Below are 24,954 nucleotides of genomic sequence, written 5' to 3' on the forward strand. Positions count from 1 at the left end.
CAACTAAGATGTCCCCGCCGACGATGCCTTTCCAATTTCTGCTTGCGCTTCCCCCACTTTTCTCTTTTCCTTCACTTGCTTCCGTGTAATTGCAAAAACCTACTCTACATCCGTGCCGACAGTGATCAAGTTTACTCCAGACTTTGGACACTTGGAATCTTCGTGATCGCCGGGTCCGCACCATCTGCATAATAATTTCGGTGTGTTTGCCGCTGTACAATCCCACGCAAAAATGACCCCATAAATTACATACTCGGCATTGAACAATCGGCCGTCCGTTTGCATCATACTGAGTTCGACTTCGGCTCCCATTATTATTGTTATTGTTCGCACTGTTGTTATTTTGCCCTCTGCTATTATTCCTATACCCTCCGGATGTGGCACCTGCGCTATTCATATTTTTGCTACTGCCCGACGGGGAAGCCTCCTGTGTAAGAAGCACCTGCAGAGATCCTCTTGTCTTCATGTTAAAGGGGCACTCTTTTGTCGAATGGCCCATGATCTGACAAATGTCACAAAATTGGTTCTTTGGACACGATCCTTTAGTATGACCGTCGGGCTTACACTCCGTGCACCACAGTTCACTACCTTTTGGCTCCTTCTGCATGTTTTTAAACTCCTTCATCATGTGGATCATGTCCTTCTGGAGAGCACGAACCTTCTTACTGTTGCCTTCCTCGTTGCTGCTATCACCTCCGACAGGCTCGTCATCATCCGAATTAGATGAGCTAGTGTTTTTCTTCTTCTTTGTTTTCTCCTCACTTTCGAGTTCCAATGCTCTGTTATAAGCTTTCGTGTATGACGACAGTGGCACAATTTTTCATTTTCCTTCGCAACTTTGAGCATAGGCCTTCCAGGAACCATCTTTTTTGAAGTTCGTCTACCGGCTTACTTTCCATTTTGTTTATCAAGTCTTTTAATTTCCTGGTGTAAATGCGGACGGTTTCGTTCTTCCCCTGCTTAGTATTGAAGATCTCTACTACAATTTCATTATCATCCCGCAACAGTTTAAATTCTGCCAGAAACTCCTTTTTAATGTTATCCCAACTATTTAGCTTTTTTGGATCTGTATCAGTGAATCAATCAATTGCTACACCTCGTAGGGTGGCTGGAAATTGCCTGATCTAGTCGTCTTCATCAGTTATCCCATTTGCCTTCCAAATCGTTTCAAATGTCTTGCAATGTCGAAGAGGATCGGCTGTACCATCGCCATTGAACTTCGGCAGTTTCTCTTTTGGTCCCGCCATCATAATTGGTTTCTGTAAACAGGCGTTGCTCGGTCCTACAACACTGGCGCTCTTCACTCCCACACTGACGATCTGCACTCCCACACCGACGGACTGGTCTCCTACACCGGTGGAATTGCACTCCCACCCCGGCGGTCTGCACTCCCACACCGGTGGTCTGCACTCCCACCCCGGCGGTCTGCACTCCCACACCGATGGACTGCTCTCCCACACCGGCGGACTGCACTCCCACACCGGCGGACTGCACTCCCGCACTGGCGGACTGCACTCCCACACTGGCGGGCTGTACTCCCACACCGGCGGACTGCTCTCCCACACTGGCAGACTACACTCCCACACCGGCGGTCTGCACTCCCACACCGGCAGACTGCTCTCCCACACCGGCAGACTGCACTCCTACACCGGCGGATTGTTTTCCCACACCGTCAAACTCAACAACTACGAACCTTGGTGAAGAAAAAGGATCTTCTGAATTTGTCTCCCGCAGAAGTGTATCCCGGACGAAGAGGTCACTCCACGCTCGTGCTCTCTCGGCACTCCGAGCCGTGCGAGTCGATGCTCTTCCGTCTGAATTATCTTCCCTCGGCGAACACAAATTCAAGAACTCCCGTGCTTCTTCCACCAACTCCACTCGCTGTCGAGTCTCCTCCAACAATTCCTCCGCGCTTCGGTCAACGTCGGCAATCTTCTAGAATCTTCGTCGGTGTTCGGCTTGTTGTGCCAAAATTAAATTCTCTTGCGCAATACGGATTCCATCTTTTCCCTTGACCTTATTCCGATCCTTGTTAAGCTGATTTGGCATTAATCTTCATTTCTCCCACCTTCCAGATTCATAAGGCAACGGCGCCAAATGTTTACCGTACTGGTAAAGAAATCAACGCATACAGACAATGGAACAAAATAGCATAATTATATTCGCATATGCCAGACATTACATTATGCTTGATAAGATAAGATCAATGATGAATTACAATGATCCCAGATGGGATATAAATACTATCCGCCGAACCTTCCCGGAGGAGTCCGTTGGCCACAATCATTATGTCCGCTACAAACTATTTACCCGTCGGCTACAGAATACAAAACACCGACGACAGTCAATCCGTCGGCTACAGAAACACCGCCGAGACCATCCAGTCGGCTGATAACATTTATAGGCCTAAAAAGTAGATTGTGCCATCTCTTATCAATGACATCCCATATGGGACCATATTTTTTGCGATTCCCTGCATAAAAAGCTCAAATGGCCACTTTTGCACTATCCACACCCTGATAAATGTGACCCATTGAGGGCTTCTCTCCATTAGCAATTTATAGGGTAATAATAAGAGGTTCTATGAACTATAATCATTGCGAAAAACAAAAAATTAAGCTTTCAGTTTTCTATTTAAAAAAGAACAATGTCAATGTCAATGAACATAAACAATTGTTTAAAACTTTTTTTTAAATAGTGAAATGAAATGGAAATGAGCACAAAAAGGAAAATTACCTCCACAATCTCATTGGTGGGTTTCCAAAAGCCACTCTCATTAAAAATCCAATCAACCACCTCAATTGCTAAATTGAGCTTTGCATATGACGAGTTTGTCCACTCCTCACAAACATACCTTTCAAACCAGCATTTGAATTAAGAAAAAAGTTTCAACGTCCGAAAATTTGTTGCAAATCTAGTGACCACTAGATGAGACAACTCTTTTTTCTTTGTCTGTTGCCTCATAAGGTTGAGGACCCAAGCATGATTATATATGAATTTACAAATATTCCTTGCTTGCTCTACATATTTTTGTATCCAAGGAATTTTACCTAAATCCTCCAACATGAGGTCAATGCAATGGGCAGCGCAAGGGTCCAAAACAAGTGGCGGTGCCTCTCCATAAGAAGTTTACCAGAAGCAACATAATTTGCTGCATTATCTATTACAATTTACACCACATTGCCCTCACTCACCTCCTTCAACACTTCCTCCATTACCTCACAAAGATACTCAGCATTTTTTGTCTTCCCTGAGGCATCAATTGATTTCAAAAACATTGTGGAACCTGAGAAAAGAAAAAGAAATTTAGTACAATCACAATGATCAATTAATTTTCTACTAAATTACTAAATTCTAACTTTCTAAGTACAATATTGATTTACCTGATGAGGAGACAAGAAAATTCAGCAATGTTCTATTTCTTCTATCAATCCAACCATAGTTTGCAAACTCTGCGAGTACTCTTAGAGTTGCCGAGTACTCTCATTTTTTTTTTGCTGGGCGAGTACTCTCAAGTTTAACTCTCGCATATTTATAGATGTAAAAAAAATAGGTAAAAATGTCAATGCAAGGAAAACACTAGATAAGATGCATTTTTCATATGATGTTACTCCTATATAACTATGTGTTTTCTCTATTGAGATGTCAATTTCTAATTTAAAACAAATTTGTAATTGAATTCTACAAAAAATATATTTTTCTTTAAGAGATTTTAAATTATAGTACTTACCGAGTTGTCGAGTTTTTGTCGAGTATATGAAGAGTTTTTACCGAGTTGAAAATTTTGGGCTTCCCAAGTACTCTCTGAGTCTGAGTTTGAAAACTCTGAGTCCAACCATCAGTCATGATGGTGCAACCCTTTGCAACCCATACATTACAGCAACTCGATGGGCCAAAAAATGGACCTTTTAGTTCCTCATCATTAGGGGCTTTGAATGCCAGACCACAAACGGTAACAGCATCTATGGCAATTTGCCAATAAGGATACCTAAAACAAATTAAATGAACAAATAACTAATAAGTATACTTATTATGCAAGCAAGAGATGACATACAAATTAAAAATTAAAATTATAAGTGCCTTCCTACATTGGAAGGTTGTTGTAAAAGAAGAAATCTGCAAGTGTCAACTTTGCGTGCCCATGCTTCTCCTTATTCCAAGCCATGCTCTCAAGCGATAGATGTGCATGGAACAAAGATGGAATCAAGTGAGGATTTTTGCTTATGCACCTAAGGCCCAACGCTCACACTCTGAGATGCAGTAGTACTAGAAGGTGGAACTGGAGGGTGACCATGTCCATGGTAACTTGAAGAGCCCTCTATACTTCTAGTTCCAGCTAATCGTGTTATATCTTCTTGTTTTTTTTAAAATTATTTCTTCTCTGCAGCTTCCTCTAAGAGAGCTTGCATATCATGCATAACATCTTGGGGGACCATCTTGCATGCTTCGATATCACGTCTTAGTATATGCGCAAGGTGATATTTCAATCTATTAATGCTTCCCTCATTATATGTTATGATTTATCATACAATTCCAACATATCACAACTCCTTTTTTATGTTTAGGAATGGCATGTTTCCAAGCCCTATCCCTTGCTACTACACTAGGATCAGCATTAGGGTTAGTTTCAAGCTTGCTTCCACACCCTCAAGTTGAGACATGATGTTGTTGCTGCAATATACCATAAATAAAAAAATAAGGATCTAGAATATAGAAAATCTAATTTACAAACACTAGGTCTTCTTACTTTTCAAGTTTTTCATCATCATAAAATGGAACAAATCTAAAGAGTCCAAACAAATGCAAATAAAAAAAATTCAGGCAAGTATAAAAAATTGCAAAATAAAAAGAAAAAAATGTATCTTACCTCTTCAAATTTTCTCTAGAAATGGAAATGTAACCCAAGTTTGAAGAAGCCTTCTCCAAATGCTTCTTTAAACTCCTCTCAATGCTTAGATGCGCCCTACAAAGTGGCACAAACAATCAACAACTGATAGATGAGAGACAACTAATTTGCTAATCTATCTCCCAAACCCCCAATACTCTTCCCTCAACTCTTTTTTCTCTATTCTTTGTGTTTCCAAGTGCTGGAATGACCTTTTCAGGTCTTACTCATGCTTTACATACCAAAAAAAATTAAAAATTAAAAATTAAAAAATTGTTTTTATTTGCTTTTAGGACGTTGTCTATCAACCGAGTCAGCCTAATGGGACTTGGCGAGTCAGCCGAGTCAGCCAAGACTCGTTCAAGACTCGATCAAGGCAATTTGCCTCATTTTGCTCAACTCCCCTCAGGACTCGCCAAGTCCTTGCCAAACTCGACAAGTCCTATAACGTTGGATGAAACTAACCCATGGTACCACTAGTCATGGGCTATGCCATCAAAATAGAACACAACAAATTGTATAGTGTCCTCCTCGATTATAGGATGTAATGAAAGATATGCATCAAACTTGTGAACTCGAGATCTAGTTGTAACCTTCCCGCTTCCATCAAAGTGAATCAGAGTCATCTTATTGGTTACCTACTTCAAATCATTCTATCTAGGCCTCTATCTCATATCAAGTCCAGGTCTACCACTAGAATGCTCTCTTCCGAGTCAAAAATATGTCAAAGTTCAGATTTTGTTTTGCTATCTGTTGTAATGCATACCACTCGACAAAATGAGATACCACATCATCAGCAAAAGTTGTTGACTTGGTCTTAGTACTAACCACATCTGACTCCCGTCTCAGGAAAGTAGGATGTAAAGGTCTAACACATGTACTTGTAGGGTCCTCTTCGTCATCTGCTATAGACCTGTGAGAATTGAATGAAATACTCCTTGTATTCCTATCTTTGATGCAACATCTAGGTAGCGAGATGCATTGTAATGTGTCAAAGAATTGTTGTTGTACATCAGCAACCTAATGTTAGCCAGCTACCAACTAATATTGTCCATCTGCAATGTCCTTGAACATGTCCCTGGCCTCTCTGTCTATATCATTACTTGAACCACCAACATCTCTGTTACCCATAGTGCCAAACTATATTTCCAGTTCACCTTAACCTGGTGGAAAAGTTCTACCCCTGCGAGTATAATGAACCCCTGGTATAAATCTTTGTGCCATGAATAAACCCAAGGTTGGCAGGAAACTGCTCTGATACCACTGTAAAGAGCCTAGTTAACTCTATGTTGGAGAGTAGTTGTTTTTTACAGTTTTGTAAATTTTTTGTGTTTTGGGATATATGATTTTCTTTGTAATTTTTCAGAATATAAGATAATAATACAAAAAGTAAAGGCAAATCATCAACTTATGTTTCACTATGCAATTTTGTACAATGCACATTATTTATTTTCAGAAATGCAAAGAACCTGGTAATGTGAATGATCAACACTGATTGCTAGTTGATGGGAACCTAACATGAAGTTGATGCCCAACTGAGACGCTGATCCAAACACAGACCTGGGATTATTATTGCAGCTTGTATGAGAAAACACTGTTGGTATATATTCAAACGCAGTCCCTTACCCAGTCCCCACGCTGGCTTAATGCAATACGGCTGCCAAGTCTTGAAGTTGTTGATCTCTATGGCTCAGGATACTTAGCCATTTCAACCCAGCAATTATCATTAGACTTCAATTCAAATCTATCAAATTCCACACTCCACAAACACAGCAATATGAGGCACAATTTTCTGGTGTAAGGATTGACCAACTCAAAGTGCATTGGCTGTAAAGAATTTTCAATTGCTTCCAGCTTTAAATAACTCACCAAACCCTCATCACAGAAAATATCAAAGCTCAAGAAAATTATGCTCAAGGATGATCAAACTTTTGCAAGGAGTTGCATTTATAACTTTTTAATTCAAAGATTGTCCATCCCACCCAACAGCTAAGGCTTACTGCTCAGACCTTTCACTTAAAAGGCTTCATCAGTACACTTTTTACTTAAATTATGATTTTGCATTTGAAGCATATTCAAACTTTAAATATAATAACTACTTGCACTTTTATAGTGACTTAGTCTTATAAGTAATTAGTTAAGAATGACTTAATCAATAACTTCTCTTATATTCCAAGCACGTGAATTTGTCAAGTATTCTTCCAAATGTAGATATTGCTCAACCTAAAGCATCTACAAATGCACTGCTAAATACAGAAATTCACCCTACTGACTTACTATTAATAGTAAGTTGACCAATCTGAGACCCTCAAATCCAATTGTTAGCTCACTGATGAGCTAATACAAACATACCCCTGAAACCTCTAAATTGGGGACATCACATGCTGCTGCTATTAAGGCGCTGGCTATTATATTTCTATTCTCATCAGATTCCTTGTCTATATTCTATGTATTTGAGCAGTAATTACTAATAATACAAGACAATATTGAAGTTGGGAATTAATTTGAATCTTCAAATTTCCGTTATTATTTGCTAGATAATTGTCCTGAAAATTCAGTTTTAGTTGCGTATCTGAATCTGTAATCTGAGAAAAACATATAAATGTAAAACTGAATATCATACCTTTGATAAACCCACAACAAGCAAACTGTGTGACATAAACATTCAAAGGAAAGAACAGAATATTTTCAGGAAAATTAGATGACATTTTAACAATTAGTGGATATAAAGTTTCCTAAATTTCCATTCTTAATAATTTATGAAACTCGTATATAAGAAACATCTAATAGTAAAGGATTCTCTTATACGAAGATATTAATTAAATACTCTCCACCAAAGTATTGCCAATTCAAAAAAAAAATCAGAACTACTAACCTCTGAGAACTCACGTGGCCTTCTCACAAATATATAAGGAGTAGAATAAACAATACGAGCAACTGCATTTCCCTTAACATTAAGAGAATTTATCTGGTTTACAATCAACTTGAGTGTCTCAATTGAACAGCCTAAGAGTTGAGGACATTTCTTAATGACTTTATCAACGTTCCTTTTAGGCACCTACATTTCTCAATAACCACCTCATGGCATTAGCAAGTAGCCCAACTCAAAAAGGTTTCCACCTATACTAATCCACAGAGTACATTGTAGATTAAGCCTTAACATTCAAAGATTATCAACAATAATGGATATTATCTTAGACCAGAGTAAAAAAGCCATTGTCGCCCAGCAGTTCAATAAATAAATAAAAAAATGTAAGTTCATATTTTATGAATATAAAATAAAGAGCCTTAATGAAAAAAGTCAATTTTTTATTCATTCACAAAGGAAACTGCATAACATGAAAAACGAATACAAAAGATAAGGATAAAGACCATTAGATTAGAAAAAGAATGAAGTATCAATCAATAAAGATATAAGCAAAGAAAAATCTCTAATTAAGGGAAAGAAGCGAATACATGTACAATGTCCAATGCATGTTATAGTAAGTGAACAAATTAGACCCTCTAGAGGTGCACTAAATATGTCCCATCAATGAATATTCTCAAAACAATCCATCTAAATTCTGAAAAAACAACCACTCATGTAGTCATCAGAGCACCATTAAACATGAATTAGTGCACAACTATTGGTATTAGCACTTTTTGGAACCATTTTCGACACCTTCACAAAAAAGCATGTTGATGTGGCATTATGTTTGACCATGTGTAATGTCCCCATTTTGGCAGTAATTTGATTTAATTAATTTAATTAATTAAGTTGTCCAAAATAATCAATATTTTATGAGGATGACTAATTAATTATTTTAATTAAAGAAATAAGTGGTATTAAGTTAATTATTTATAAAGTTATCAAATAAATAAATATTAAAAAGGTAACTTTATATTTAATTAATTTAATAAAGTGACTTGAAAAATATCTTATAAAGTCACTTAATAAATAAAATAAAAATAATGTTCTAGAAGTTTCTGGAGAAAGTGGAGAAAAAGAATAAATAGGCATCCTAGGCTTCATTCTCATCATCCAATTTTTATCATTTCTCTTGACATCAGATTGTGAATACAATCACATGGTCTATTGTGAAGCCAAGGGTTTCAGATAGTCTATTGGTCTTTGGGAACAATACCTCCTAGTAGATCGCATAACTGAGGAAGTGAAAGATCTTCTGAAGGGTTGCACTTTGGAAGTGGTATTCAGCCATTTCAAATTGAGCTTAATTTGTATACTCAGACTACCTGAGGGTTTGAGTTTTTGGAAGCAGTCCGGAAAAGCAGATCCGAAAAAGCAGTTTGAAAAGGCAAAGCGAAAGAGTAGATCCGAAAAAAAAGCAAGTGAAAAAGCAGATCAAAAAAAGCAAAGCAGAATGGCAGCATTGGAGAAAATTATCTTAGCCATCTACAATCAGGTTCCTTTGGATATTACATGTATTGTTCTTATCATTTAGATGCATATTAGAAGGTAAGGCTGTAGGTGAAAGTTGTAACAGATTTAAGCATTATTCTTGCAGATGTAAGCCAAGAGTCTTGGCCATTTCATACTAGCATTGTAGTTAACATTTTATGTACAATAAAGGAGACATAATTTGCTGGTCTGATATAGTGTAATTGAATATGTATTTATCATTCATGATCAGCTTATTAGTTTGCATGCCAATTGTTTGACAAAATGTCAATTGACTGTAGGTTCTCTTTTTTGGCATAAATAATGTTATAATTTTGCATCCCAAATGTTTGTCAAAATTAATAGTTGTTGTAGCTGCATATTGCAAATAGTTTCAATCACATAAATGCATTGAATATTGTCAAAATAAGTTGCACATTCATGTTAGGTCATTGTTTAGTCAATTCAGAGTCTTCTTGCAAGCATTCTTATTGATGCTAAGTGAAGGAAAGAGCCATAAAAGAAAACTGAAATTTTATATCAGTCATATGACCCTTGTATGCAAAGTGTTTTCTTGAACCTTTATTAACATTTTGGGATCAGATTTGAGTAGGGTCATTACACCATGTGACCTTGAAATTTTGTTTTATAGTAGGGCACTTGACCAGTAAACTTTTGCAATAAATTCAAAACAAAATGACTCAACATAGAATTTTTAGAAGCACAAAGTTAGAGTGAGCATGTACTGGCTCCTCTCCCTTGTATCCAAGTAAGTTGAATGGTAGAAGATGAAGAAGAAACACAAAATTATAGTAATTACACTAGTGCCAAGTCAAATTCTACAAAGCATCATGCTAATAATTAAAATACTATTTTCATATTCAATGGCCATTCTTATCTTAAAAAGATATCACATAAATTTTAGTATTGACACTTAATGGCGTATGGATTTCTAACATTCAACAAGCCTCCAAAATTCGAAAAAGCATTCAAAAGGACCAGCCCCAACTAAAATCGTCTACCTACACAAATGGAAGCTTTAGAGCAGCATATGGGATCCATTAAAGCATAACAGAACAAGGAGTTTTGATCAAATGTTGCAGTTGTGACTTCCCTGGCAGACTTGCATGGAAAGTGGGGAAACATAAGCAAGATTTGTGAGTCATTTGAAAAGAGAGAAGCTTACTTAAAGAAACCTGGTTGAATGGAAATAAATGATTGCGGACCCTGCATAAAATCATATGGAAGCTTTTAAGAAAATACACTTGGGAAGTGTAGCATCAAACTCCGCCACCTTTATAAATGTCCCCCCAATCTGTGACAAAATGGGACTACAAAAACTAGTATGATGTCCACCAAAGTGAGCATTTTTATCAGAAGACATATTTGTGGATGTTGTCGAAAACAAGCATACAAGAGGTGGAACATAGAGAAACAAACAGTTATCCAACTATTGGAAATTTGTGCAGAGATAGACAAAGCTATAAACAATAATATTATATTACTCTCATTTGGCTTCACTCTCCATTTAATCAAATTATATACATATATAGGAGTTTATATTTCATATATTATAGGAACGTTCCTTTAAGAATTTGATTATTATGAGGTAACAAATAAACCATCCTATTATATATGAGTTGATAAAACAACTCATGATACCAATGGTTAGACTACAACCAACAAATAATTATAATATGACACACTAACAGCCTACTGGAATAATTTGATATTCCCAACACTCAACAAACCTATCAACTTATTATATTATGCATCCTAAATTCCTAAAACCTATGTGAACACTAATTCTCAACAACCCCCCTTATTGTGAACAAAGGGAGAAAGTACCTCACAATAGCAGCTCACCAAAATATAGGGTAAGAGTAGGGGCATACACATCTACTCATCTCAAATAATAATGTAACTGGCCTCACTAAACTTAGTGTACTTTCATCGAAGGATGGGGAAATTTACCTCTACCCATGGTACAAGGATAGGGACTAATGTTAATGTTATAGTCTAGTAGAATAAACATAAATTATAAATGAAATATGATATGAATCTTATATGTGTATATGATTTGACATTGAGAAGAACATATATATATACACACACTAACCATTCATATAAATTGTGCCAAATCATTTAAACATACCATATAAATTATGTCAATTCATATAAATTTGGACATATCAAAAATCGAATACATTGAAAAGCAAATCACGGTGAAATTAATGTTGACGGAGATCATGGTTGCATTGGTAAATGAAGGGAGACGTGTCAAAGAATGGACATGCCTCCCACATAGGAGACATGTTCATTTGTGGACCTTCAAGTCTTTTGTTACAGGTCGACAACACCTCCTCACATGAGAACACTATCCACGGACACCGACGTAAGAAAACTAAGAATACCAATCTGCTAAGTCAGAGCGACTCGAAACAGGAGCAAGGAGGCGAGGTAAAAAACCACGTCTGCATCATGGACATTGTGTCTAAAAGTTATGTGTCTGGCATTTCAAAGAAAAAAGACAGATTGTTCTTGGAGCAGCAATGGACGGGAATAAAGGTAACAATCATTGGAACCCACGCCAAGTGAAGTGTATTATAATTACACTCATATTATATCTATTGATTGCAAGAAATTCAAATTCTTATATATGTAGATATAAGACCTCGTATATTAATATATAAATCTGTCAAAAGGCTTAAGATAATTCAATGAATTAAACTGAATAAATCTGATCACCAAATTTAACAACTAACATATCTATCCAAGGTCTTACATCAAATTTGGATAGGGACAAACACATATTTCCAGCATTAAGGTCATGAGAAGGACATACAAATCTGCGCACAACAATTATGACATCCAATCATAATAAACCAGGGATAAATGTAACGTCCCGATTTCCTAGGTCTTAATTAACAATTATCATACTTAAAAAAATTCTGCTATTACTTCAATTTCATAGGAAGACAGTTATATCAGTCATTTTCATGTGAATGAGATTTACTGTTAAAATTAGTTAGACAAAATTTTCTTAATTAGAACTTAAAACACCATCAAGGAATATACTATAGAAATTTAAATCCACATACTAGGGAATTTCAACTGATAAATCATTGTAAGAAGGCTTCTACAATCACCCAAATTAGTCCACAAATACCACTATAACAAAATCATATAATGACTACCATCCAATACTGCTATATCAAAATCAAATGACGATTACTATTAAAAACCACTATATAAAATTAGGGCATCACAACCCACTGTATCAATTGGCATCGATTACCATTGTATCACTTAGGGCTTCTGATACCATTGCATCACTTAGGGCTTCCGATACCACTGATTCAATTAGAGCTTCCGATACCACTGATTCAATTAGGGCTTTCGATACCACTGTATCATTTAGGGTTCTAGTTACCACTGAATCAATTAGGGCTTCAGATACCACTGTATCATTCCTTTCCTTCCGAATACTTAACTGTTTTCGACAAACAATTTAATGTACAGCTTATCTTTGTCTGTTGTTCATTTGACAACTTGGAGAGAGGTGAAACATTGTCAGGGGCTTGACCACCCAACCTTGGACCTTAACTTATTCCCCACACAATCTCTAATGAGAAAGGCCCTCCCTACCCGAAATTGGACTTGGAACATCTGTCATCTACTGAGCAATCCTGGAATCTACACCACTCGACTTGACAACAGATTCCATTACTAGGACATGCATGAGCTATTAATTATTCATTATTCAAATCTAATTTCATTGTTGATTCTTGCAAGTTAATTCCACCTCTTCACTCTTCTGTGGCTTCTATGCCAAGTGAATCCTAGGTGTCTGAAAGAATAAGATCACCTTGTTATTATATTCACCTCTTCACTATTCCATGGCTTCTTTGCCGGTGGATTTCTCAGTGTTCGTAAGATTATGAGCATACTGATATTATCTACACCTCTTCACCAATTCTATAGCATCTTGCTGGTGAATTCCTCGATGTTTCAAGAATTCTGTGATTTGTATTTGGAAAATTGTGATAACACAAGCACTAATGTTGATTCATGCAATTCAATCAAGCTTTCTATCATTTGAATTCTTAAATATTATAATCTCAAGGATACTCGAAAAGGATCAGAAAAGGGTCTCAGTGTAATACAGGGAAAAACAACAGCAAGATACCAAACTACATGTAAATCCGACTATGGATAGAAAGATGGGAGTTATGCATCTTTAATACACTTTTAATCTCAGTCTATTGTTTATACTGTATGGCAACAACATTGTATTCAATGGTAAAACGAACTAAGTATAGCATTGCTTCTTTGATATTTCATTCAGCAAAAGGAAAATATGGGAAGCCAACTATAATTGGGCTTAGACTTAGTAGAGCAAGGAAGACACATGACCTGCAATTTGTATTTAGCTCTTCCACCCACAGCTAGAACTCTTGTTCACCCGCTGTAAAATACTTTCCTCAAAATTCCTATCGCTGGTAGAGTTAAAGAAAGAATGGAAAACTTGACAGTAAGAAATATTGGACGGTAATTCTGCTGAAAACGTCCCAACTCGGCTTGGTGAAAAATATGTAGGAAATGGAAAAAGAGAGAAGGAAGAATGCAGAAAGGGTTGCCTCCCAAATTGATTCATGGCATTCTTTTAATGGTTGGCTGAGACTCCTCGGCTACCATCGGTTATCAAGAAGACCATTCGAATACATCATAAATTCAACTTTAAAAAGGAGAGAAATAAAGAGGGAAAAGAAATAAGGAGTTGAAGAGTTTTAGAGTTTATTTTATTATTATAATACATTCTTATATACATTCACATAAGTCTATTGATGAGGTGACATCATTAGACTATATTATTATAATTTATTGGTGCCATTTCATTTTTATATTTGTATTCATATGTAAGTGTTTATTATAATGATAAGATAAAAAATTAATAAACAGTCTTTAAAGGTATGTATTATATTTTAACTCAATTATTTTATGTTTCTCAATTTATTTATTTAAATAGCTCATGCGGGTCCCACAAATGTATCCTATTTCAAGTCGCTAGGTTCTCAACCCATCTTCTCAATGATGGTGATGCTCTTGTGCCTAATTCTTTTCTGACAATGCTTCCACCCCTTCAACGTGTTTCCTACAAGGAAGTTCTCCGCAATTATATTATATTATCATAATAAATTATTTTAATCATAATTAATCACAACAATTAACCATCTTCTCAATTCCATGAATTTGTAACAAATGATCAACTAACTTGTTATCTTCATTTTGAAATTATAACGACTAACCATCTTACCATTTCACAAGATTATAACCAAATTAACTGTCAACTGACTTCATGTGAACCTCAACAGCTAAATTTTAAATTAAGTCAAAAATTGGGATGTAACAATAAACACTTCCAATCACTTGCATCATCACACGAATGTGGACAAACACATCAAATCACAAACAACAGAGAAATGTGATAGGGGACATACACATCCAACCACAACATTAAGAGATTGAACAATATGATTGCCACTACCACTTGAAAACAAATCTTGGCTTTATTCATTTTTGGCACAAGTAGATTTGTCACTAATACAATTCCTGACCTTGTCGCTAGTGACCATGAGAGATCACCAAATGTTTTCCAGCCTTTGGTGCCTCTACCTCCAATAAAATTGCTAACTACTTAGCAAATTTTACTTTTGAGGTGGATTTCATTAATTGTGACGAAAGAGCATACGCTTATCCCTTTATGTTAACTTCTCAAAAGAAGTGTTGGATACCACCTGCTAATTTTGATCAGATTTATATCATATAGGAATTTCATAATTTTAATCACTATTCTCCATATGTATGTACAGATTATATATGATAAATCGTTGTTGTAACTTGTAATAGCACTTATTGATTTCTATGTGTTTCAAGTTACCCTTTCAATGAATATGTATATGATATGAAGAGGCATGTCTCCCATAGAGACGTGCCTCTTAATATCTTACTCACATTTGGTATTGCTTTAACATATTTCAGAAATGATATTTGCTCAATGTATTATCATGATTATAATATATAATAATAATTTATATATATAGATAATATATATATGTATAATATTTCTCACATATATAATATAAAATATATATATATATAGATAATATATATAATATATCTTGTATATATAATATACATACACATATATATAGATATATATATCTTCTTAATAATTTATTATCAATAATATTAATGCTCCATGATAATAATAGAGAAGGATAGATATCAAATGTTTAAGGTGGATAGGCCATTCAAACATTTGATTTCATCGATTGGAATCATCCGATCAAAGCTACAATCATTAACACTCCCTCTTAGCTAGGGAGGATGATTTCCATCCAAATAAGCAACACAATGTACCACTGTTATCTCATAGTAACATTAGGAGTATGGTATGCCAAAGAATATCAACCATATGATTCACCATACTCATATTTTCTTGGTATATGCACTGACATCACATCTCATGATGTCTACCAGAGAAGATATCTGCTCTTGGTGTCTCCACCGATATGTCTCATGGTATCCACCGTGTCATATCTCAATAATATAACTTATAGTAGTATGAACACTACTTAATTAGTTATATAAGAGATATGCACTATCATGATCTCCATTGACGTCATCCACATGGCATCCATCATGATAGCAAGTTTTAACTATTGTTAAGATTGTCACCTTACAATAGTAACCACAAGTAAAGTGTATTGAAAGATCATCACCTCTTAATAAATTCTCACAAGATCATGTAATAACTCACATGACATCCACCATGAACCATATCATAGGGTGGGTCCACCATGAATATTCTCAGAGGGTGGAACAAGGGTTTTCATCTCAAACTTCTCTCTCACATAGAAGGATGCATTAAGGTACATCTCAAGAAATCACTGATGTTGAATCTCCCTCTCACTAAGGGCTCTGATCCATAAATCCAAGCTTGTCTTCAATAATGTACAAACTTAACTTTGGTTTAAGGCTTTGGAGATAATATTGGTTGTCAAATCTTCAGTGATAATGTACTCTGAATGAATAGCGTTCTAGGTATTCATCTACGGTTTAGGCATTCACAAAAAAGAGGGATTCGCAAAAAGGCCTTTTAGTCTACACATATGGAACTTCATCTCATGAATCATAGTCCTCTGACTACTTCAATTTCTTGATCACTAGAGAATCCATCTCGACATGGTCTACTCCCTCTGAATCAATATGACCAAGATCCTCAAAAGTCAACTAGAGCATATCCTCTATCTAACCCTCTGTCATGGAAGCATACCTTGATTGATAATAACAACAGTGAACGAACTAAACTAAGGATTTATCCTCAGCCTTGGCAACACCAGGCATTCAAGATAATGTGGTTGCCTTCTGAGGCTTCAAGTACATGCAACAACCTCCCAACATCTTTCTCCAAAGTTTCCTTTAATAAAATGCCAAGCTCCCTCTTGTTATAGAAGGATACTTATAATCCCAATCATAGAAGATATCTTGCTCTAATAGCCTCACTTTATCTAGCATAATCAACATATGACTAATGAATGCTAGATCCAAAAACACTTTGGAACTATTGTCATAAGATTGAGTCCTACACAATATTTTGGTAGCATGCCTAATGTGTCATTCTTCTTTTCCTGAAAGAACATCCCCGGAGACAAAGGAAAAGATCAAAGAAAATAGCTCTTATAGTACATAAAGGTATACAAATAGGAGGTTGACCACAACAACAAATAAAGATATTACTAAAGATATAATAATCAGAAAATACTTATCTCGTTTTTCAGGAGCAAACGCTCATCAACATCCTTCTTGATATAAGCTGCTCCAATGAAGGTCATGTCACCTAGGCAACTTACGACCAATCCGAAGTCACTTTCATTCTTCCATAGTGGAAATATCCAATGTGTGAAATAATAACTAGTGATATGATAGGGGAAACTTGCAGCTTTGAATTAGGAGCGTGACCTAGAGGTGTTTGTCTCTCTCTTAGTGTTTTAGCCTTTATTTCTCTATTTAGTTCCATCAAATACCAATATTGTTCTATTCAACTCATCCTTCAGAATATGGTTCTTGGTATCAAGAAGCCGAGCTCTCCTTATAAGCTCTTATGTGAAGATGGTTCACATTATGTATAGCCTCTAAACTTCAAAATTATTTATTATTTCTCAGAAAGAGAGAGATGGGTGTGAAAAACTATCCTTTGCAAGTCGTAATGAAGGTCAATACATTCTCTTCATCCAACTCTCCAAGTCAAATACATTATGGACTTTGCCATATCCCAAACTCTGGTAGCAATTATCATTGGCAAATATCTATAATGCAAGCATTAGTATTTGCTTCAAACATTAATTTCGCTACCAATATATTGCAAATATATTTCTTACTATATTTTGTAATGACCTCGTTTGACATAGATCATATGTTATGCTTCACCGACTAAATCTTGTTGTGAATTTCATAAACCAATAGGAAATTGCTTGTCATGACCATTGTTATCTATGATAAGTGCATGATGATTATTGTTGTGTTACTCCATGAATGACGAGCATGTGTGTGTGTGTGTGTGTGTGTGTGTGTGTGTGTGTGTATATCAATCTATGTAGTTATAATATATTGTATAGATGATTGGCATTGTACTATATATTTGACAACCATGGGATCGCAATTTTGATATTCTTGAATTAGCACTATTGTTGTGGCTTGGACTAGTTCTACAATGGTGTTGCTTGTTCTAAGGATTATCGATCCTTGTAGTCCTTAGTCATCAATTTGGATCAACTCCCAAAGACTAGTTGTGTGGTTTTCACACCATCGCCCCATTCCAAATGGGGACCCCCTCTCTTTTTTGCTTTAGCCAATAAGAGTCTTTGCCTCAGATGGTCTTGGTTGCCAACATTTTTTCAAGTCTCCAAGTTTGGAATGAGTTTGGGCAATTTCAGCTCAGTAGAAAGCGATTACAATCTTAGGCTTGTACAAGCATTTTGATGCCACTTAGGGGAATTTTCATAGTCTAAGTCCAAGTGGAAAGTGAGTTCTTTTGGTTCGAAGGAGATGGGTTTCTATGTTGGAAAAGGGGACAAAGTTTGTGAGAGAACCAAGTTTTGGTGGAAATTTCAAATCTTTCAAACTCTCCCCCATGGTGGAAATTTTGAATCTTCTAAAATCTCCCCCTTGGTGGAAATTTTCATCTTCCGAAATCTCCCCTTTGTGAAAATTTTGGATCTTCCAAAATCTCCCCCTTGGTGCAAATTTTGGATCTTCCGAAATCTCCCCCTTGGTGCAAATTTCGCATCTTCTGAAATCTCCCCCCTCTTCATTTCTCCCAAAATTCTCAAGACTTGGGCCTTTTATTTGGTGGCAACTTAAGCATTTCAATATTAGAATGATGAGGGAAAGAAATTGATAATTTTTCCAAAGGAATTTCCCTTTGGTGGAAATTTTGCAAGTTTGGAATTTTCCATCAGTGGAAATTTCACATCTTCCAAAATTTCCCCACATTGAGTCTCCCAAGTTTGCCATCTTCCTAAGGCATTAGAAAATCAGTTCATGGCATGAAGGAAACATCATGATCAAGTATAGCACAAGGAATTGCCAAGGAACATTAAAAATAGGGATCTTCCTAAATCTTCCTTTTTGTGAAAATTTCAGATCTTCTGAAATCTCCCCTTCTGTGAAAATTTCGGATCTTTTGAAATCTCCCCTTCGGTGGAAATTTTGGATCTTCTGAAATCCCCACTTCAGTGGAAATTTTGAATCTTTTGAAATCTCCCCCTCGATGGAAATTTCGGATCTACCAAAATCTCCCCTTCAATGGAAATTTCGCATCTTTTGAAATCTCTCCCTTGGTGGAAATTTTAAATCTTCCGAAATCTCCCCCTGTGGTGAAAATTTCAGATCTTCCGAAATCTCCCCCTTGGTAGAAATTTTCGATAATCCGAAATTACCCTCGTCCCTTCCCATCTACTACAAAGCGCTAAAATTGTTCAACTGGAAATATTTTGCCTCCTAAAGTGAAAATTCAAGATTCATGGTATTAAGGTGAGCCTAGCTCCAAGGGCGGTGATTTTATTTTTGCAATAAAATTTAAAAATCTGGGTGTTATCACCATTAAAATGCCTTTGGATGTTCTAAAAGGCAAATCTGAATTACTTTAAGACCAATAGAATGGGTAGAGTTGCAAGAGAAATGAATTTTAATGCGAAATGGGATGAATCTTGTGTATTGATGTGATTTTACTTTTCAGATTTTTCACAAGTTTAATGCTCTTCTTGTTTGTTTTGCAAGGTGAATTCAGAAGGAGAAGCTAGAGGGCAAGGTGATGATCAAGGCCTCAAACTTCAAGTGGATACTGCAAGAAGATAGCTCAAGCCAAAGGACTTAAGTGAGAAGGAAGGCTTCATGGTCAAACGAACAACCCACAAAGTCAGATTGAAATCAAAAGGAAATTCAAGAAAGCACCAAGGATCCAACTACATGAAGACATGTTCAAGGAGAATCAAGAAAGATCAAGTTCATGGGTTCACGAAGATGCAAATGGTTCAACTCAATTCTATAAGGAAATTTTGAAGGATGGAGGAAATCACAAATGTTGGAAGATACTCTACAAGCTAAGATTCCAAGCACAGGATAAGGATGATGAGGCGGTAATTGTTTGCCTCCTCCAATCAAAAAATTTCAGTTTCAAGAACAGTCAATCACAACATGCTAAGTGTCCTATTTCCTCATCGACTATCAAAATCAATGTAATTTTCTTATTGGGCGATAGATTAGTGCCTTCGTGTAATTGATTGTAAATTGGGCAATCCTAATTAGGGTTTGTGGGAAGAAATCTCGACCCTTGATCTTGAATTGATCTTGGCCCTTCATTGTAATTGAGCAACTATAAAAGGGCAAGGTCTTCTCATTTGTCATTCATTAGTTTAGGGGGTAAGATTAGAGAGCTCAAGTAGAATAGGCTAGCTAAGGGAGAGACTTGATGAAGTTGTTGCTACAATACTTGTCAAAGTCATTGATAATTCATTGTTTTTCATGGTGGATTACTTAATATTGCTTTATAGTATTACATGGTTTCATCATTCTCTCTCTTGGACTAGATTTATTTTCATGTTGAAGTAGTTTAGTTGAATGGAAGTTATTGTGGATGTTTTCATGTTTGACTCGAACAAATCCGGGCAACTAGCCTCTTGCCGATGGTAAGGGTGCCTTGCGTGGTAAGCCAATGAAAACGCTTAACTTCGATTGATGTTCAATCTTTGGTTTGCATCCAAATGATGGGATTGGATCCGCTTCTGACTTATGCTTGTGATCTGCATATCAATCTTTAGCCTCAGTCTTCAATGTTTGCTACTATATTCGTTTTGTATATGCCCATTATCTCTTCATTCTACCTGCATTATGCTTTTAATGGAACACTTGATCATAGAGTTAGGGTTTCTTATGAATAAGACTATTTCTCTCTCATCTAGGATATGCAGAAACTTACCTTCCCAAAACCTAGACACCTAGCTTGATTGAATCCATTACATTGTTTCTTGTATCCCTACGTAGGAAACTCAGAGGAAAAGATGAGGGTAAGCCCTAATGGCAACCTAGAGAAAACACAGACATGAAGACACTTGACTTACTAACAACCTCAAAAGTTTAAGAATAGGGGACTAAAATTGTGGCAACAAGGTAGAAGTAGCTGTAGAAGTTAAGTTTAACTAAAGTGGAAGGGTTGGAAAATCAAAACTATATTTTCATCGCACATTGTAAAGCCAAATCTTTACAAGTGCAAAAGTTGATATCCATTGAACGAATAGCATAAGTCCATTTGTGATAACCAGCATATCACAACATAAAATTGAGTGAAGTCCACGATTAAGAAGAAACCTTGAAGTCATTTCATGATCTTAGTTTGCAAGCGTAGCTTGAGAGATGACCTTATATCAAGAGAGGATTGAGTATTTGGTGTTTCTCCTCAAAACAGTAAGTATTTGATTTTGCATGTTGTAGTGGAACAAAACTCACATCAACAAGACTCTATATCTTCAGTAGCTTTAGGATAACACCCCAAAGACTTTTTAAATACACAATCTATTATAGCGAATGATTAAGTCTATCATGTGTGGTCGTGCATCCAACAAGACCTATCTCACATGGCACTTACAAGTTCAATCATCACATCCTTGAGAAATCCATTCGAGAACCAAGCATATTAATTATTCATGGTTGCAAATACACAACGCTTCTTAAATTGTTGGCACCTCTTGGTGTTTGACAATAATTAAAGCATCATCTTCCAAGTCAATATTATTATTGACTTAGCATACGATGGAGGTTATATTCTTTGAGCTTTAACATTGAGTTGGATAATTTGAGGCATCCCCACGATAACATCCTCAAAATGCAGACATTGTCTGAATTGAGGATTCATACGTTTCCTTCCAACATAGATCGACACCATAGTCATTGTTCATCTACCCATGTTTCAATTACAATCCACTTTTTTGAGGAACCACTTGCACCATTTCTCATAAAAAGATGTGCCTATATATCACACCACTCAATCCTCTATAACTGACTAGCATATACGGTGGTGGATATCTCATAGAATGTATGCACCTAGTAAAGCATGATCGTTGTTAAACAAACCAGTACTGCAATCTTCGATGTCACCGATCTAAATGTCATCATGTGTAGCAAGATGAAATCCAATGTGGATGAGATGTACATGCTGGGGACACCATGATATCTCTATTTCTTTCATTTCTTTTTCTTCTTTTTGATTTCCGTGATTCAAAGACCAAGCTTCATTAGTCAACCATGTCGACAAGGTCTTCCACTATAGCCTGTGTATGTTTCCTCTAACAATAAAAGATTAGACAAATATAACTTTTGTATGTGGGTGAAGCAACTCCCAATAATCTGCTCAAAACATCACCATGGGATAGGTATTGTGGCCAAAGAGATAAGCACCTTAACTCTTCTTTGTTATGAACCTGCGATATCTATTTCGTCCACATTTAAGGTGTGGCCCGATTTTTTTTTTTCAGCACCAAAAGCATGTTTATGAATGACAATGCCCTACACTATAGAGATATTGCATGTGTGTCTTCCATATAAGTAAATGGCAATATGAATGAAGCCCATTCCAATACAATCACTGCCAAAACAAAGCGCTAAAAAAATTCTTAGTATTCCTCATTAGCAAAATCTTGTCAATACTTAGCAAATTCATTCATTTGACGTGACACGACTTTTCAACCTGCATACATTGTTTCGGTTGGAAGGTCTCGATTCAAGGTCCATCGGGCTCTTAAGCAAGCACCCATCTTACTCAAAGAAAGGACAAAATAACTTTTCAATCATACTTCAACTTTGACACTAAAGTTAAGGGAACACTGTTAATGCTTATTGAGGAATAACAACATTGTCGTTTAATGTGACACACTCACTTGTTTATGGTATCACTTCTTCAATTTTTGTGTATACAACCTCATGGCAAGTTTATATTCCATGATTCGTGGCAGACCTGTAGAAGAATCATAACCAGATTGACGCCAACCAAAGCAATGTTGAAATGTAATGTCCCCAATTTTAGCAATCTCTTGTAGTTGACTTGGTCAACTCAGTTTTGGGGTTATAGGCTTTCCAGCAGCCTATGGTGTGTTTTGGCTCTGTTTGAGGGACTTACTATTTACAGTAAGTCAAACTGTTGGTTTTGATGAGCTCAATTGAGTTAGAGGAGTTGAGTGATGCTTTCAGTTTTTATTTCGGGCTTCCGATTTGAATTCCAAGAATCTTGGAGGGAGCATCTATTTATAGTAAGTCACCCCATCAAGTTCATTCATCATCTTTCTTCATCAGGATCACTTTGGTGTTGTCAAATTTCGATTTTGATACTCCTTCAGTTGCTTTCGCAAGACAGGTGAATTATTATTATTCATCTAAATACATTGAGGTCATTATTTTTGTCCCCATTTTTAGCAATCTCTCGTAGTTGACTTGTTCAATTCACCATCGCGACCCTCGTGAGCTAACAGTGGGATTTGAGGGTCTCAATTTTGGGGTTATAGGCTTTCCAGAAACCTATGGTGTGTTTTGGCTTTGTTTGAGGGATTTACTATTTACAGTAAGTCAAACTGTTGGTTTTGATGAGCTTAGTTGAGTTAGAGGAGTTCGGTGATGTTTTCAGTTTTTATTTCGGGCTTCCAATTTGGGCTCCAAGAATCCTAGAGAGAACGTCTATTTATAGTAAGTCACCCCATCAAGTTCATTCATCATCTTTCTTCATACACTTTGGTGTTGTCAGATTTCTATTTTGATGCTCCTTCAGTTGTTTTCACAAGACGGATGAATTATTATTATTCATCTAAATACGCTGAGGTCATTATTTGTGTTAGCGTTCTATGTTGGTCACCTCAGTATCATAGCTCGTTAAAACCAAGACGAAAAAAATTTAATTGTGGGTACAAGAAACAATGGCCTTGTGTGTCAAAATATTATGTTATGATGAAAAAGGTCATTTTTTGAGCCAAAAGCAATTAATAAATTATATTATAATGGCACTTTATTATATTTTAATGTTGTGTGTAGGAAGCTTCTTAAGTGAAGTTCATTTGGGAAACTTGTGTCATTTTGGAGATTATAAATATGAGGTCATTTGATGGGAAAGGCATCGAATTGAAAATTTATTTGCTTTTGTGGCCTTTGTGGCTTTTTCTGAGTTTTCTGAATTGTATGCCTTGCTGAAGTATAAGGGTTATTCTGAGAATTACTCTTGCAAGTTGTGCTGAAGTATACAACTTGTCATTCTCCTACTGTAGCAACTGTGTCGAAGGAGATTTGTTGGCTGGAGTTTATTGTGCTGGACTGATTTGTGAGGAGTTTGATCTAAGTCAGCATCCTTGCATTTTAATTCTTGAGTTTCCTACAGGCGGCCGATTAAAATTGTGGCAATGTTTGGCTATTACTTGATTTGCCATGGTCATTTCCAGGCCCCACGCGGCAGTTTAGAGGCACAACAATCATTGCACATAGCCTGGGATTTGTTCTGGTATTGGCGTTTGGAGCTTGGGGGTTGAATCAGAGGTTATCACTGCCAAGTTCTGGGGTATTGTTGCCCAGCTCTGCCTGGCAGTTTATAATTGGGCCGCCAATCAGTTATTGGGACTGTGATTGGTGTTTTGAAGTTGCATTTAAGTTTCCAAGGGCCACATTTTGTGCTTGCTGAAACTCCATTATATTCTGGAGGCTGCGAATCGCTAGAAGAAGAGAGCTGATTTTATTATTGACTGCGATCTGGATGGTGATGTCAATCACCAGGACTGTACAACAGCTAAGTAGCAGAGTTGGCTCTGATTTATTTTAGTGTTATCGAGATCGCCTACAAAGTGTTTGATAAAATGTCAAACAATTAAATAATCAAGAAAATTAGAGTTTGTGAAGCTATAACCAAGCAGGGTTATTACATGAAACCAGATCGACAAGAACCTAGTTATTGAATCCTTGGTCATGCACTCTAATTTACTCCACGCAGAATCCTTGTTTCAAACTGTAGTCATTTTTTCCATATTGAAACAAGTATTCTGCTTGGAGTAATACTTTTTGCATACTTTATCTCTTTTCTTGCATTTCATCAACTTGGAAT

General features: G+C 36.4%; 1 protein-coding gene across 2 annotated transcripts in view; it reads right to left on the reverse strand.

Annotated features, from left to right (window-relative positions):
* Nucleotides 1–24,954, reverse strand: part of LOC149537226 (uncharacterized) — a 214,470-nt gene that overhangs the window by 74,622 nt on the left and 114,894 nt on the right. For both annotated transcript variants that reach the window (XM_089807416.1, XM_089807417.1), the window contains exon 6: nucleotides 7,761–7,943. In XM_089807416.1, coding sequence (XP_089663542.1) covers nucleotides 7,761–7,943 — 183 coding nt within the window. The remainder of the gene's footprint in view (nucleotides 1–7,760; nucleotides 7,944–24,954) is intronic.

This window comes from Cupressus sempervirens, chromosome 10 (genome assembly GCF_028749045.1).
Source record: "Cupressus sempervirens isolate cs-2001-9-10 chromosome 10, ASM2874904v1, whole genome shotgun sequence".
Lineage (NCBI taxonomy): Eukaryota > Viridiplantae > Streptophyta > Pinopsida > Cupressales > Cupressaceae > Cupressus > Cupressus sempervirens.